This window comes from Drosophila miranda, chromosome XR (assembly GCF_003369915.1).
Source record: "Drosophila miranda strain MSH22 chromosome XR, D.miranda_PacBio2.1, whole genome shotgun sequence".
Classification (NCBI taxonomy): domain Eukaryota; kingdom Metazoa; phylum Arthropoda; class Insecta; order Diptera; family Drosophilidae; genus Drosophila; species Drosophila miranda.
Window position 1 is genome coordinate 8,959,813 of NC_046674.1, and position 16,694 is coordinate 8,976,506.

General features: G+C 46.1%; 2 protein-coding genes across 11 annotated transcripts in view; one reads left to right on the forward strand and one right to left on the reverse strand.

Moving 5' to 3' along the window:
* Positions 1–9,933, forward strand: part of LOC108152166 (tyrosine-protein kinase Src64B) — a 33,059-nt gene extending 23,126 nt beyond the window's left edge. For 2 of the 3 annotated variants that reach the window (XM_017281286.2, XM_033386546.1), the window contains exons 4-8: positions 3,982–4,879; positions 6,522–6,738; positions 6,807–7,060; positions 7,132–7,442; positions 7,511–9,933. In XM_017281286.2, coding sequence (XP_017136775.1) covers positions 4,618–4,879; positions 6,522–6,738; positions 6,807–7,060; positions 7,132–7,442; positions 7,511–8,125 — 1,659 coding nt within the window. In that variant the 5' untranslated portion in view covers positions 3,982–4,617 and the 3' untranslated portion in view covers positions 8,126–9,933. The remainder of the gene's footprint in view (positions 1–3,981; positions 4,880–6,521; positions 6,739–6,806; positions 7,061–7,131; positions 7,443–7,510) is intronic. The other variant, XM_017281287.2, reaches the window with a different exon arrangement.
* Positions 9,934–11,899: 1,966 nt separating this feature from the next.
* Positions 11,900–16,694, reverse strand: part of LOC108153442 (band 7 protein AGAP004871) — a 36,664-nt gene continuing 31,869 nt past the window's right edge. For 7 of the 8 annotated variants that reach the window (XM_033387145.1, XM_033387146.1, XM_033387143.1 and 4 more), the window contains 3 exons: positions 15,426–15,481; positions 13,744–13,924; positions 11,902–13,671 (listed from right to left, as the gene is read on the reverse strand). In XM_033387145.1, coding sequence (XP_033243036.1) covers positions 13,276–13,671; positions 13,744–13,924; positions 15,426–15,481 — 633 coding nt within the window. In that variant the 3' untranslated portion in view covers positions 11,902–13,275. Of the gene's footprint in view, positions 13,672–13,743; positions 13,925–15,425; positions 15,482–16,694 lie in introns of all 8 variants that reach the window. The other variant, XM_033387149.1, reaches the window with a different exon arrangement.

Here is a 16,694-nt window from a genome sequence, read left to right on the forward strand (position 1 = left end):
AAAGACGTTCAGCGTTCAACGTTCTACATTTTCATATCATTTTGTATCTGTGTGTGTGGTGGGAAGGGGGGGGGGGACCCTGTCATCAGGAAATGACGGCATTACAGCATTTACAGTTAATGCCTTTATGTCCTCGAGGATTTGCCTTGACATGCGGTTGCCCAGAGAGAGAGGGGGAGGGAGATGCGGTGGAACCCCCTGGGGGAATCACATTCTTTAGCATAAAATTTGATTTTATTCGGGTGGAAGAAGGCTTTGGCCAAAACTATTTAGGGACAGACGACGACTGTCTGTTAATCTGCCAAAAGTAGTTCATATGCCAAGTGGGGAAAGAGACAGAGAGAGAGAGAGAGAGAGAGAGGGAGAGAGGGTGTTGTTTAAAATGTGTGTGTGTGCTGCTGGGGGATTGTGAAATGAACGAAAAAGTTTGTTTTGATTGGACATTTTGTCTCTCTCTGCTGTTGATTTAAATTTATTGTATAGTATTATTCTTTGTTGGATTTGCATCTTTAGTTATCTGGTAAGAGAAATTCCCACACCCCCGCTTTCATAATATTCGAGGGGTGCTCGACGCTCGTCTCTTGTCGCTCGTCGCTCGGTTGTTGTCGTCCTTCAGGCGCATTCAAAGCCACAATTTCCAATTAGGTATTCATTTCGTTTTGTCAACTTCAACAATGGAAATTCATTGCTTGTGTGTGCCAAAACAACAACAAAAACCACGACAATAGCCATAACTATAGCCTAGAATAACAACAATCCATCCACACACCCACACACGGACAAAAAGTGAAATAGAAAATTACAATTTCATGTTACACACACACACACACACAGAGACATCCGAATATGAACCATATCTGTCACACACACACACAAACACACAGCGATAAACCCACTCAATGTACCGCTTGCCTGTCAGCAGGAGAGAGAATCCGAGAATTGTTAACACTGGCAGCAACGTTTTACTGTTACTACTCTCTCCCCTTCACCCCTCTCCCCTTCCCCCCTTCTCCATTCACACCACACATCAACTATGAAATATTCGTATCGTATTTTTGGTGTGTCTCTCCCGTCCCACACGTCATCCTCCATTTAAATTGAGCTTTTGATACGCTACATTTTCCGTGCGTGTGTGTGAGTGAGTGGAAGGGTTATAAATCGTTCTCTAGGCACACTGCGCCACCTGTCGGCCATTGGCAGAGACTGTGGACCGCACAGGTGACCAGGGGTCGCCCCACGGAGGAGGGGGCGTAGCAAAGTAACAAAACAGCTGCCAAGCGGCAATCCCCAAGAACATTACTCAAGAGCTGGGATTAGGGCCAGAGGAGAGCGTACTGTGAATACCCTTTCGATCTAAACTGTGACAAGCAGTTTAGCGTCGACCCAAAGCAGTTAAAAAAGTCCAACAAGCAGTCGATAATGTCTAAACACTACTCGAGGCTGATTCCCAGACATCCTCCAGTGTGATGTGGGGCAACTTTCCAGCTTCCATTCTTTGTAATGAGTGGACATTAGTTGTGAAAATTGTGGCAAGCAGTTGATTGCACGAGTTCCCAAGCAGTAGACACGACACTATCAACAAGCAGGGCTTAATGCTCTCAAAAGACTATCTATTATTAGTGCTCCTCTTCTCTCTAATCCAGTCAGTGACATTTTATGTTTAAACGAGTCCAAGCACCAGTACCGAGTACCATAAAGATATAATGATATAGAATTTCCCAACAAACAGTACAGCTTCTCTTTTTGGCTGCTCTCCATTCGGTACCTCTCTGTCTGTCTGACGTTCGGTTCGCCGTGTAGAAGGTTGCTTGACCTCCGTGAAACTTTTCTCGGTGTTGTTGTGGCTGGGTTCATGAACTCGCCGAAAAAATAAACTTTGACTTTTTTATGTGCAAATCCGTACAAAACTTTTATTGCTGTTGTTGTTACGGTGGATTTTAAAGCGTTGCACGTTGTGTTTATCAAGTTGTGAGCGAGCGAGAGAGAGAGAGGACAATAAAGGCAGACGTCGCGACAGGACATTAGTCCCGTTCTGCTTAAGGGCAGGACATTTACGTGTATCAATGCTAAGCAGTGAACTGCTTAAACACAATCAAGCCCTGCCTGTGGTTGGGCGATGAACTTCGTGACTGATTTTCAGATGAATCCTATCAAATGTTCGATGAAATGTTTATTTTAGAATGACCGACAAAGAGAGTTTTTGTTGATCTACCACTTCTAAAATAAAGTCCCTGCTCGTCTCTGTTTTTACAGAACTGCTTGTGGTAGTATTTTCAGTAAATGTCATACGGGATCCACCCACTGCTTGTCCCTTGTGCTGTGAACTGCTTTTAGTAAATGTCATACGGGTATCTCAAGACAAAGTGGTCCGTCCCCCTGCCCGGGGGCACTGTTGCCGCTCTTCACTGGCCGTGCCACCGGCACTGCCTCGTCAGCAAACAGCACTTTCCTACCATTTTCATTTCGATTGGCATTTTATGGCTTTTCTTGGCCATTCTCGTTGCGTTCGGCTTTCGGAATGACAGTTGTTTGAGCCCCACTTGAGTCTCTGGCTAAAGCATGGCTTTAATAATTGATGCCCTGCCATGCGGAGCGACACAATGACTGGATATTAGCTAATGCCACAAAATGCATCCTTCCCCGCTGTCGCAACTGCCAGCAGCAGAGGGACAATTTCATGGCAGCTGCACACACACACACACACACACACAGACCAAGCGACCGACAGACACACAACAAATGCGCAACAATAACAATTAAAATGTGAAACTGCATCAGAAGCAACAACAATCGAAATTGCCCGGGGAGTGGTGTGTCCAGTCCGATGAGTGGGAAAGAGATGTGCAGCTATAATCGCACTCCTCTGCTACTTTGTGGTGGTGTGGCTCAACCTTGGCCTCGCCACACGCCGCCCGCCGCACTCCTCTCTGCAGCTCTATCTCGCTCTCGTATCTCTCATCTGCTCTCCACTGCAGTCTCCACACTCCACACTCCGCCCATTGGAGACCATAATTATCCAATTGAACAATAAACAGATGCCTGCCAGGCTTGAGTCAATAGACAAAAGCAATGCGAAGCGGAGGAGGAGGAGGAGTGGACAAGGAGAGGGAGAGGACAGTGCCATGCCTGCCTGAGCCGCCTCTCCAGCTGGCAGCATTTCCAACTGCAGTTGTTGTTGTCTGCTGCCTGCCTGCCTGCTGGTGCATTTGCTGTTTTGTGGCTATTGTGGGATCGTCGAGAGCGAGCCGCTGCTGCTGGTCTGCAACTGTTGTTGCCTTCTGGCTGATGAGATCCGAGCCGAGCAGAGCAGAGCCGAGCCGAGCCGAGCAGAGCAGAGCAGAGCCGCGCCGAACAACCGGTGATAGCTGTGATTTTTGTAACCGAGTGCTGGGCTCTCTTTATATTTGGATCTACTTTATTCTCTCTCCGCTCTTCGCTCTTCCTTTTCTTCGCTAAAAGTGTACTTGCTGTCCCACTTGCACGCACGCTTCAGGGCTGCAGGCTGCAACGATCGGTCCCAGGGCTGAACAATGAACAGTAAAAACCAGTAATTTGTAGATTAACGCATAAAAAAGAATCAGTATTATTTTAAATGTTAAAGTGTTCCAAAAATCACTTGGCATCTCTATTCCAATGCTCTGGCAGCAGCTGACAAGGGTCCAGGGGTGGGCGGGGGAGAGTTGCCCTGCGATGGATGTCCTCTGGGACCAAGTCAAGTGCAATAATGTGCCAAAAACGTTTAGACAGCGCCGGATGCAGGACAATTGCAAGACTCCTCCACTGCCACTGCCACTGCGGCTGCGGCTGCGGCTGGTCTGGCTGAATGGACATGGGTCAGTGACTGGCGACTGGCAAGTGCCAGCGGAAATGGGGGGGAGGGAGGGAGGGAGAGAGTCCTTTGTCTGGCAAATGCACATTTAATGAATATTTATTAACGTCAACTAATTTTGGCTCTTGGTTTTGTTTAACTTCACTTTGCAGGTGCAGCAATGTGCAGACAGTCGCTGTCCCAAACCGCAAGGACTAACGAGCAGCAGGAGCAGCAACAGCAGCAGATGTCCGACGAGGAGCTGCAGCGGCAGTAGGCGGAGAGCAACAACATTTTTGTATCTACCCGAGATGCGTTTTTGCGGACCGGACACTCAGATAGCGACACACACAGCGGATAGACAGAACCCCTGCTGCAGTCCTGCAATCCTGCGATCCTGCGAAAATCCACACACACTCAAGGCAATGCCCTCCAACTGCAACTTTTGATGCGAACCTTGCGGCACCTGCAGAGAGGCCCCCGGGAACACCCACTTGACTGATAGTTTAAACCACTACTAAAGTAAACACCCACACAGCAGCAGCACACACGGCAGCAACCAGCTTTTAATTATTGTTAAGAACAACAGCAACACCAACAGAAACACCAACAACAACACCAGACCCGTAAATGCCAAATATGTGTTGTTCAATCTGAAAAGCTGAAGGCTGAAGGCTGAGAATACACCACGAAACCGAGAGAGACAGCAATACTGAGAATCGTACCAGTAACAGGCTCAAAAGTTGGGAACAGGAATCACATCCACATCCGACATCCGACCTCTGACATCCACTTGCATCGCCATCATCATGGGCAACCATTGCTGCAGCAAGCGCCAGGATCAGGAGCTGGCTCTGGCCTATCCCACGGGCGGGTACAAGAAGTCCGACTACACCTTCGGCCAGACGCACATCAACAGCGGCAGTGGCGTTGGCGCCGGCGGCCTTGTCCAGAAGCACAACAACGGCGGCTCCCTGGACTCGCGCTACACCCCGGATCCCAACCATCGCGGGCCACTGAAAATTGGCGGCAAGGCCGGCGTTGACATCATCAGGACCCGCACCACACCAAGTGAGTGGACGGGCGAGACCTTTTCCCGATCTAATATTCGTATTATCATGCATTCGTAATTAGTTTGGGGTCTAATTCCCCGATGGGGTTACACGGTTGGGGTCGGGGGATGTTGGGCGATGGCAGCGGTAATTTCTGCTTTTAATTAGCAATTTGACTTTTTGCCTGCCACAGAGATTGGCTTTAACCTTTGGCGGCCTTGGGCTTGTATACATATTTATTCGTAATGTGCTGGCAGCGAAACGAAGCAACAGCAACAGCAACCTACTTGCAACAGCCATAATTAGAGTCAGTCTCCCTCTGCCTCTTCCTGACTCCCTGGAGGCCCCCCAAGGAAACTCATTTGTGGCAGGTGGCTCGTTGCTGGTGGCATGCCGGAGTAAGCAACGCAATTCCCATATTTGCACGGGTAATACGATGACAGTCGTTAACCTTGACCAGCTTCTAGGGTGCGTGCCACCGCCACGAAGGGGTTACGGAACGATATGATGTGGCGGCGGGGGGGTTGGATGGGGGAGTTGAATTAATTTCGCCACTGCGGTGTGGGATATTGCATAAACTATGACGACATTGTGTGTGTGTGTCTGTGGACAATTTAATATGGAAAACTCCGATCCTTCCTTGCCACCACTGTAGTACGAGGATGTCTGACCTTATGACTGCTGCAGCAAGCGGAAAACTTGTGTGAAAACTGCAAGAACTAAAAGGGAATCCTTCTCTGCACTGACATCTTTGGGGGGGAAAATAACTAGTACACATTCGTTTTATTTCTGAATGGCATATTATTTTGATGTGACCTGTCACGGGGCTCTTCCCCCGCTCCACTCCCGCTTAGACCTCGCATGCAAACGATTAGCTCTGACAGCAGTTCTATCCCTGGCGTGGGGCCCCATGGGGCTGGGGTTGCTGCTCGATGCCCCGTTAAAGCCGCTTAGGTCGTGTAAACCCATCAAAATCGCCGAGAGAGGTTGAGTGCTTGGCCAGGCCAGTGATTTGTGCCGCTGTGTCTCTGGCTTTGTCAGCACGAACATTGAACATTCGAATGGATGAAAAAACATAATACACATACGAACGAGGAGGAGACGACGGCCCCATGGCCCCCTCCAGCGATGCGGCCAAGGCAACAAAAGTACGAGCATGTACAGTCTGCAGGGCACTGCGACTGCAGTTTATTTATGCGTTCGCCTTGCTGTGGGGCCTAAATCAATTAGCCAAATGCAAGTCAGTGCCAAAAATTGTGGCTTGGCAGCACCAAAATGCGATTGTTTTTGTTTCGTGGAGGATCCCGCCAACGGGGGGCGGTTTGTTCGGCGGCCCCAGAAAGTATGCTATCCAATTTGCATTTGGCACCCTGTCTGCCACCCAAAACGAACCCCTACTTGAACTCATTAAATTCTAATTAACTTTTGATGGGCTGCGACAGGTTCGGTCGTGGCAGGGCACAAAAAAAAAATAAGAGAAAAAAGCGTAACATGAAATTTCCCAATTTGTTGCCATAAATTGCAATTTTACGGCTGCAAATCAAATTTACAGACCCCCGACGCCAGCCAGACACCAGAAAATTGCCACTAACTCTCGCTCCACTCTCTGTCTCTCTCTCTCTCTCTCCGTCTCCGTCTCCGTCTCGTTTCCCTGCCCACAGCTGGCGTTCCTGGTGTCGTCCTCAAGCGCGTTGTGGTGGCGCTCTACGACTACAAGTCCCGCGATGAATCCGACCTGAGCTTCATGAAGGGCGACCGCATGGAGGTCATCGACGACACCGAATCCGATTGGTGGCGCGTCGTCAATTTGAGTACGCGCCAGGAGGGACTCATCCCGCTGAACTTTGTGGCCGAGGAGCGCAGCGTCAACAGTGAAGAGTAAGCATCGGAGTGAAAAGCCCCCCTGAAGAATCGTCCTCTAATCGTTCTCCTCTTTTCCCCGATAGCTGGTTCTTTGAGAACGTGCTGCGCAAGGAGGCGGACAAACTGCTGCTGGCGGAGGAGAATCCGCGTGGCACCTTCCTTGTCCGCCCCTCGGAACACAATCCCAATGGCTACTCGTTGTCGGTGAAGGACTGGGAGGATGGACGCGGCTACCACGTGAAGCACTATCGTATCAAGCCGCTGGACAATGGCGGCTACTACATAGCCACCAATCAGACGTTTCCCTCGCTCCAGGCTCTGGTCATGGCGTACAGCAGTGAGTATTGAGATCTCTTATCGATCTTAAGAGTGCACATCATTAATGATTGTGTGTGTTCCTTTCTTGAGAAGAAAATGCCCTTGGCCTGTGCCACATACTGTCGCGTCCCTGCCCCAAGCCCCAGCCACAGATGTGGGATCTGGGACCAGAGCTGCGTGATAAGTACGAGATACCCCGTTCGGAGATTCAGCTACTGCGGAAACTGGGACGCGGCAACTTTGGTGAGGTCTTCTACGGCAAGTGGCGCAACAGCATCGATGTGGCGGTCAAGACGCTGCGCGAGGGGACCATGTCCACGGCTGCCTTCCTCCAAGAGGCGGCCATCATGAAGAAGTTTCGTCACAATCGCCTGGTGGCACTCTACGCGGTCTGCTCACAGGTTAGAACTCCTTTCGAACTCCTTTTCCCCCACCAAAACATCTTTCTAAATCTTGAACTACGTTGCAGGAGGAGCCCATCTACATTGTGCAGGAGTACATGTCCAAGGGCAGTCTTCTTGACTTTCTACGCGAGGGCGATGGCCGCTACTTGCATTTTGAGGATCTCATCTATATAGCCACCCAGGTGGCCAGCGGCATGGAGTATCTGGAGTCCAAGCTGCTCATCCACCGCGACTTGGCGGCCCGCAATGTTCTCATTGGCGAGAATAATGTGGCGAAGATTTGTGATTTCGGACTGGCGCGTGTCATAGCCGACGACGAGTACTGTCCCAAGCAGGGCTCCCGCTTCCCAGTCAAGTGGACGGCGCCCGAGGCCATCATCTACGGCAAGTTCTCGATCAAGTCGGATGTCTGGTCGTACGGCATACTGCTGATGGAGCTGTTCACGTACGGACAGGTGCCCTATCCGGGCATGCATAGTCGCGAGGTGATCGAGAATATCGAGCGCGGCTTCCGCATGCCAAAGCCTACCAATCACTACTTCCCCGACAACATCTACCAGCTGCTGCTGCAGTGCTGGGATGCGGTGCCCGAGAAGCGGCCGACCTTTGAGTTCTTGAATCATTACTTTGAGTCGTTCTCGGTCACGTCCGAGGTGCCGTATCGAGAGGTGCAAGACTAAGAGGAGTCCCAGCAAGTCCCAGGAGTCACACACACACACTGACCCTTCACATACACACGCAAACATACAACACATATATAGTACATAAAGTTATACATATATTATACATTTATATGCATATTTACTATAATTCGTAAGACTTTTTAAAATGGCATCGTTGCATACCAACCAGCCGCGCAGCAGCCGCAGCAGCAGCAGCAGCAGCAGCAGATATGCATCTACATGAACTCTACTCTAAATGTATGTGTTTAAGCGTATTCAACAACATTTGAAAAAACCAACAGCAAACAAAGAAAAAGAAAAACAAAAACAAAAAAAAGAAAACCACAAAATTTTATATTTTACACGCAAAACTATTTTATAATTTATATACCTAAATGTATGTACTATGGAAATAGCAAGTATTTAACTAGTTTTGTAAGCTTAACAAGAAGCGGAAGCAGAAGCAGAATAGGGCCGAAGAAAATTGAAGAATTTCTAATCGAATAGAGCCTCTAACGATTTAACGCTAATGCTACTTTAAACGGTCCTTAGGTGCATTTTATGTATAGAGAAAACAAACCAATCTACAACTCAAACTCTTTGGAACTACTCCTACTCCTAATCCGCCCTCTGCTGAATAGTTTTTCCCTCTACTTTCCATGTGTACACGCGACTTTATATCGACTAAGCCAAGTATTATTTAACTCAATCAATCAATCAATCAATCACGACACTTGTGTATTTTCAAATTGTTGCTAAATGATGAAACTCCAATGATGGCATTTACTTATAAGGCGGTCCCCGCCCCGTCTCCTACTTCCATGTCAACCAGATCTTATCTATCAAACCAGACAACAATATGAATACTATTTTGCTGCTTCCTTCGAGTAGTTGAGAGGCTATGAAAAATTGCATTTTGTACAGATCATTAAAATGGAAAACAAAAAAATGCATTTCAGATTCGTTGCTAGCGATTAAACCAATGAATGTTTATAGTACATTTAAGTTTATGCCAAAATTATTGAATATTTACTTTTCGTTTTTGTATATTTAAGCACAAGGCAAACACACACACCAACACCAACAACACCCAATGACACACAACAATTGGGCACTGTCCATGTAGCATAGATCCTGCATAACCTGCAGAGCTGGCCCGCATTTAGTTCCTCTCTCTCTGTCTCTCTCCAGAACCCGCTGTTCCTTGCGTGTGCAGCAAACCGATCGATCAATAGCCATATGGATAAACTGCTATCTCAAGGGTTTCAAAAAAAATGCAAAATATCAGACGATAGCGTTACGATATCGATATCTATCAATCAATCAATCACTTAGCTACACAATACACACGCTCACACAGAGATGGATGCACTTGAATTGAGGATGCACTTGATCTAATTTATTTGAATTTTTGTTGTAATTTTTTTTTTAGTTTACCGACTACCGTCTATGGATATAGTATCTATCATATATATTGTGTTGGCCATTGTGTGCACATTCTGTAGCATAAAACCAAAGTTTAGCATTTCGTATTGAAAGTATACATATATGTATTTGTAAAGAACTCGAGGCATTTCACAAACGACAGCAAAATCAAGAACAAGAACAAAAACCAGATAAAGAAAAAGAAAAAGGAACAACCAACAACCAATCATTGTATGAAATGGCATTCAACGTAAAAACCACAACCACAACGGAATCATTGCAGATAATTTACGAGTAATTAATCTATTGTTATAATTCAAAGCAAAACTGAAATTGTTTAGAGTAGTTGATGAATTTTTTTTGTATATAAACTTGACATAAACTGTAGAATTAACGCAAAATCAATTGCATAATAATACAATATTGTAATAGCAACTGCAGCAACAACGGCAGGTGGCAGGCGTTGGTACAGGTGGCACGCAAGGCATCAAACAAGAACTAAAATTTCACAAAATTTTTTTTTATACAAAATACAGCGGCAATCAAATTGAAAGATTTTCAAAATCGTTCAGCCTCTGCCTGGGTAGGCGTGCCGCCTGCAACCCCGTCTACGTCCCGCAGAAATTGCATCATAATATTATATACAACACGTAACAAAGGACGGGCGGATGGATAAATATAGTCGAACAACAGGTCGAAATTATCGTATATTTTGCATAATGGATAAACGAGAAGAGTTCCCGATACGAATATGCGAGTATGATTAAAAACTGAAGAATTTAGTTGATGTAAAATGATGATAGAAATGTGTCCGTTAAGTCGGTTTGGTGTGTAATGCATAATAATAAAAATACAATTAACAATGATAATAAATAATAAAATGGAAAAATATGTAATAACTAAAAGATCTTGATGGTTTTATTCAGAAATGGCGGAGTTGTCGGGATTTTAAATAAATACAAAATCTAATACAAAATAAAGTTCAAATTAAACGATTTGGTATAATCTCGGGTCTACGAGAATCCGTGGTACTCCCATATCAGATAAGAAATAGCGAAGAAAACGACAGGAAAATATCCATTAAATCAAGGATTTAATCCGATCACAAGAACGCCCAGATTGGACCACAAACAACGGAGAAAACAAGATATATATGACTGGAGGAAATATCCTTGATCCTTGGTCCTTCATAATCACTTCATCAAATCAAGGATTTTCTTCCGATCACAGAAAGCCGTCGCACGCCAGGATCGGCCTACAAATAACGGAGAAAAGAAGAAAACATAGCTGCCTTGTTGTAAGTTGTACAACAACAACAACAAACCCTCATCTTGTGGTCGCTTAAGTGGCCGAAAACGAGCAAACTTCAGACCGAGGTACCAGGCGAACAGAAAGCAGCAGAAGGCAACTTTAACATATTACAATTTGTGTTGCATACTTTTGGGGCGCACAAAACGAAGTTGCTTTCTTCCGATTTCTGTTCGCCTGGTATCCAGATTAAAAATTTGTCATTTTCGGCCATTTTGCGTCGGGTTTATTTGGCCATATCTCAGCTATACGGCAGCCGATCGAGGCGTGGCATGTCATTTGACCGGGAGAGTCCTGCCAACCGATTGGCACCAGAAAAAAGGACATCCATTCCTTCACGATTTTCGCCAAAAATCATGATGGTTACATCATTAAATTTGCAAAAAATCGGCCTCAGTTTCGTGGTCGAGATTTTGGTGCCAATCGACAGGCTGGAACCCCATGATCCTGGGAGACTAGGTCCTTCGCCGATCTGGCCCCATTTAGCTGAGATATAGCCTTCCGAAGATTTGGATTTGCACACCATGCAAATACTGGTTTTTTCTGTAAGCTATATCTCTGTTAACCGGCAGCCGATCGAGGCGTGGCATGTCATTTCGTGATCGGGAGAGTCCTGCCAACCGATTGGCACCAGAAAAAAGGACATCCATTCCTTCACGATTTTCGCCAAAAATCATGATGGTTACATCATTAAATTTGCAAAAAATCGGCCTCAGTTTCGTGGTTGAGATTTTGGTGCCAATCGACAGGCTGGAACCCCATGATCCTGGGAGACTAGGTCCTTCGCCGATCTGGCCCCGTTTAGCTAAGATATAGCCTTCCGAAGATTTGGATTTGCACACCATGCAAATACTGGTTTTTTCTGTAAGCTATATCTCTGTCATACTGCATCCGATCGAGGCGTGGCATGTCATTTCGTGATTGGGAGAGTCCTGCCAATCGACTGCCATCGGAAAATAGGACATCCATTTGATGTGCAAAGATTTAACAGAGGTGTGTTGTTATAATGAGAAAACATCATACAAGATTTTGGGGTTTTTTGCTTTTTTGGATACCAAAAAAGTTGAAATTTTTTATTGTACGGTTTCTTTGTTTATTATTATATGTATAGTTGTATATATTATCATGAAATCGTTCCGTTTAAAAATTGTTCAAAGGCAAAATTGTACATAATATGTACGTAAGACATGTGCCATAAATTTATTGTTATATTAGGTGTTCGTTTTGTTTCATTAATAAGAATAGTAATGAGTCGATAACAATGCAAATATAATATGCACCACCTTTACTTTCTTAAATGTGTGTACCTCTACCACTTCGTTTGGGATCTTTTATTTGTTTTGGGGATGTTTTTCAGAATAAAATGTCTATTTTTGTGCGATACAATATAGTATTTCAATATTCAACTACTAATATGTATTTAGTACTCGTATGTATTTATGGAGTATGAATTAGCTATTTAGCAACGATATTTGACTGTCCAATATGTAGAGTTAGTTCCGTTCCCTATGTATGTATAGTGGGTGAACAGTTTGGGTGTATTGTTTATTGTATGTACAATAAATTCGTATTACTTTTATTTATTGTGTTGTCGATCGTCTCTCCATAATGGATACCACATCTGACCTATGCTCGATTCATGCCGAATCAGATCCGGCATCCGAAATGGACATCAAATCGTATACCTTTCGGTGGGGCTAATCCCAAATGCATTTAGGATTATCCCAGGCCTCCATTCCTTTCGCACACACGAGAATTATCACGTTGTGTACTTTCCAAATACAAGTATTCAAGTATTACGATTGGTTATTGGAATAATTTTAAATATTTAATAGATGCCAGCCAGCGGTCACTTAAAGCTGGCAAATATTGAAAGGGCCTGCCTGGGCCAGCCACTCCTTGCTGTGAAAATACAAAACCAAACCAACCATTTCTAACTATCCGGAAATTTGTTGCAGCAAATTCTCCGTATTCTCAGAACTGGTTGGTTTTAGAATTTTCACGAGAGACGGCGACAGGTCCACTACATCCTAGACGCTCGTTAGGGCTATGACCCAACGTTAGAATACTACTGTTAATCTAATCTAATGAAATATCCAGCTCAGAGAATAACATTTTGCCCATTCTGAGGATAGCCTTAAACAATTAAAATATATGAATAATCTACTTCAAAAAAATTTGATTCCCCCAAGGCCAGTGTCCTTCGCTGGTGTTAAATGGTCGGGGGGAGATCTGCGTATCCCTGCTGCTAGCACAGCTGGTACTTGTGGTACTTGTTGTTGCATTTGCTGCTGCTTGATGTTGCAACTACATCTGCTGTTCGTGGGGGCTGCTGCTGCTGTTGGTACAGCCCCTAAACGCACTTATGGGTCTTACAAACTAGATTTCGATTCCATGGGGACCCATGTATATCCACTGTACAGTTTGCAGTGGTCTTACATGGCCGAGGATATCTGCTGCTGCTCCTGCTGCTGTTGATACGCCTGGGGCTGCATTTGCTGCTGCTGTATTGGCTGCTGCTGCTGCTGCTGCGGGGGTTGTTGCTGCTGCGGCGGCTGTTGCTGTTGCTGCTGCTGCATCTGCTGGTCCTGAGGCTGCTGTTGGTACTGCTGCTGCTGCGGTGGCTGCTGCTGGTATGGCGGCTGCTGCTGGTACTGCTGCACCTGAGGCGGCAGTTGCAGGGGAGGCGGCGTATAGCCGAGGGCATCCCTGGCATTGGCCGCTTTCCGCTGGGTGGAGGCTTCATTGGTCTTCAGGAAATACGTTATCAAATCGATGGGCAGGGGGAACACAATCGTCGAGTTCTTTTCCGCGGATATGGTGTTGAGTGTCTGTCAAAGGAAAGAACAACGGATGGAGTCGGTCTCTGCACTGGCGAGTGGGGAGATATGTCAGTGACTTACCTGCAGATACCGGAGTTGAAGGGCGGCCGGCGAATCGCCAATCACCTCTGATGCCTCACGCAGGGCCCGTGATGCCTTCTGCTCGCCCTCGGCGGCAATGACTTTGGCGCGTGCCTCACGGGCAGCCTCAGCCTCGGCGGCCATGGCACGTTGCAGTTGCACGGGTAGACGCACATCCTTGCTGTTTTGTTCGAGTCGAGAAAGGAAACAAGATTAGCAGACAAGCTCCAAGAAGGCCGAAATAGCTAAGTGAGCACAATTTATATCTAGTATAATGCCAGCAAGCTTGTCTAATGACACATTTTCAGCTGCAGCCAACAGTCCTCAGAAGATGCCATCAAATTTATATGAAAATCTTGAATATTGGCCGAGATACGCCTCTTTATTTGGTTATTAATGACTGCTTGATTGGCGCTCCCATAAATCGATTGATCTAACGCATAACCACATATCCCATTTCACTCACATTTTATTTGCCATTTGGGAAAGTTATGGGCCAGCAGCTGATCTAATGTCACAACACATTTGGCCCGATGCCCAAGAGGGTACATATAATAATGAAAAATTTACCAACTGTCATAAAATAAAACCATTTTCGTAGAAACAACAACGAAGTTTGGTCTTGGGGGGGGGGACGGGGACAGCAAGGTGGAAGCCGCAACATGGCCACACAACAACAGCAACCGTCAACGCGTCAAGTTGTTGCAGCTGTTTTAACATGGCCAACACCAGGACATGGCATTGTTGCTGCTGTTACTGCTGCTGCTATATTGTTGTTCGGGCCATGTACGAGACATTTGACGGGCCCCACACTTGTCACGCTTGCCGCCACGAAACTGAAGCTGACAAAGTAGCCACTTGGCCCCCGCGCGGCAAATAATAAATTGCCACAACAGGGCATCTGTGACAGCAGACAAAGGGCAGCCAGGCAGGCCTCCCCACTCCCACACTCTATGCTCCTCCATCATTACTGCGATAAAGGACCAGAAAAAGTGCCTGGAAAATGGGAGTGTTGTGGCCTTGCCGAGGCTATGACAATGCTAATGGAACCGAAACTGGAATAAGGCAGTGCCTGGATGCCTTAAAAGCAGAGTGGAATTTGGAATTCCCGGGCGAGTCCAGGAACTTTGATTGGTAAGCAGAAAAAAGTTAGAGCCTGAGGTGAAAATGTGATAGCTTTGCACCTCACATATAATCCCTTTGGACGTCTTTGTAGGATGTACTTTTTGAACAATTAAATATGTAAAATGATTGCATAAATTCCTTTAAATTGTATTTTCAAAGAGTAATCGACAGTCGTCTACAACAAGACGACCCCAAAATGGTAGATTTATTTTTTTGAAAGCACCTCAAATGCTTGAGCTATGGACATATCACATATCCTGTGGCTATAGGCTAGTGGAATGGAACCAGAACAAACACGGCAGCGAGTCTTCCACTTGTGGGACATAAACACGAATCCCTTGTAGGACCAAGCGCTGCTCCTAAGCCAACTCTTATCATGGAATAACATCAAAATATACCTGCATGTGACAACAAATCCCCTTAGAGTATGAAAACATTCGGCTTTGGCCGAATGTGGCAAACGTTTATAAAACTTTATTTATATTTTCCAAGCTTGACATAGAAATAGAAACCTTTTCAGGCTGCTCGGTGGGGCAGAAGAGAGCTGTGCTACTTACATTTCAACACGTTCAACTTTGATGCCCCAGGCATCGGTGGCTTCGTCGAGTTGAACCTGTTTATGATTGGACCAGGACGGTGGACCAGGTAGTTGGTTGGGTGGTGGGTGGTTGGTTGCAGGTTGGTTGTTGGTTGTTGGTGGTGGCAGTGGTGGATGAGCCGTGTGAGAAATAGCAGTAAAAATACATTAGTTTTTGTTTACACGCGTTTTTCAGGTCGTTAACAGTTTCGTTTCGTTTTAGTTTTAGTTTGCTTTTATTTTCACCCCCTAGCCGCCTAGACGCCTCATAACATTTTTCAGGCACATTGTTTGTGGGTTGTTGCAGCAGCTGCAGCAGCAGCGGCAGCAGCAGCACATCCTTGAAATGGAAAATGGAAAAAGCTGAAAATGCAGCAGCACTTGGCAGCAGCCAAACGGAGTGAAAGGAGTCGGCAGGGTTTGAGGGTTGAGAGCCCAACTTGGCATTTTGCACATGTTCGACGTGGCAACGGCAACAGCAACGGCAACGGCTGCTCCTCGAGATGTTGCCTGATTTTGAACTATTTTTCATATGGCATGGAAAATAAATAAATAAAGAGAGAGAAACCCCCATGCCCGGGCATGCCATGGAATTTGGGTTAAGTTGGCATCTGTGCTCGCTGGCTGGCGGCTAAGATATGCGGATCCCCTGCAGCTCTCCTTGTTCCCTGTTCCCTGTTCCCTGTTCCGCGTACGCTGCCTCACTTTTCAATTTTCAGCTATGAAAAAGCGCTTTAGAGCCAGATTATTTCATGCCAGGCACGAAAACCGAAAGACACAGAGAGGGAGCCGAGAGAAGGATAGACGTGGCATGGCCTTTGGCACATGATGAATTTTGCAATTAATATTTCGCTGGGAAGGAAGGAAAACTTTAACTTTTATATCTCCCCGGGATGCTGCAGAATAATTAGGATCCAGCGGGTGGAATGTCATCTGTCAGGAATCACTGCACTGCGAGTGCAGCTGCCAGTCTGTCCTTCTGTCCATCCGTCCTTCTGCCTTTCTGACTGTATTTATCCTGCTCGGATTTCCCTGTTTGTTTGTTTGTTTGTTTGTTTGTGCGGAGGCCACTAAGTAAATTAGAGGAAGGCTGCTGCTGCTGCTGCTGCTACTGCTGTTGCTGCTACTACTTCTACTGCTGCTACTGCTGCTACTGCTGCTCGTTCGAGGGTCTGTTGAGGAGGAGAGTCTGGTTCTGGTGGTTATGTTGTGATGGACGCGTGCACTGCACTCCAGGCCAAACTGTGGA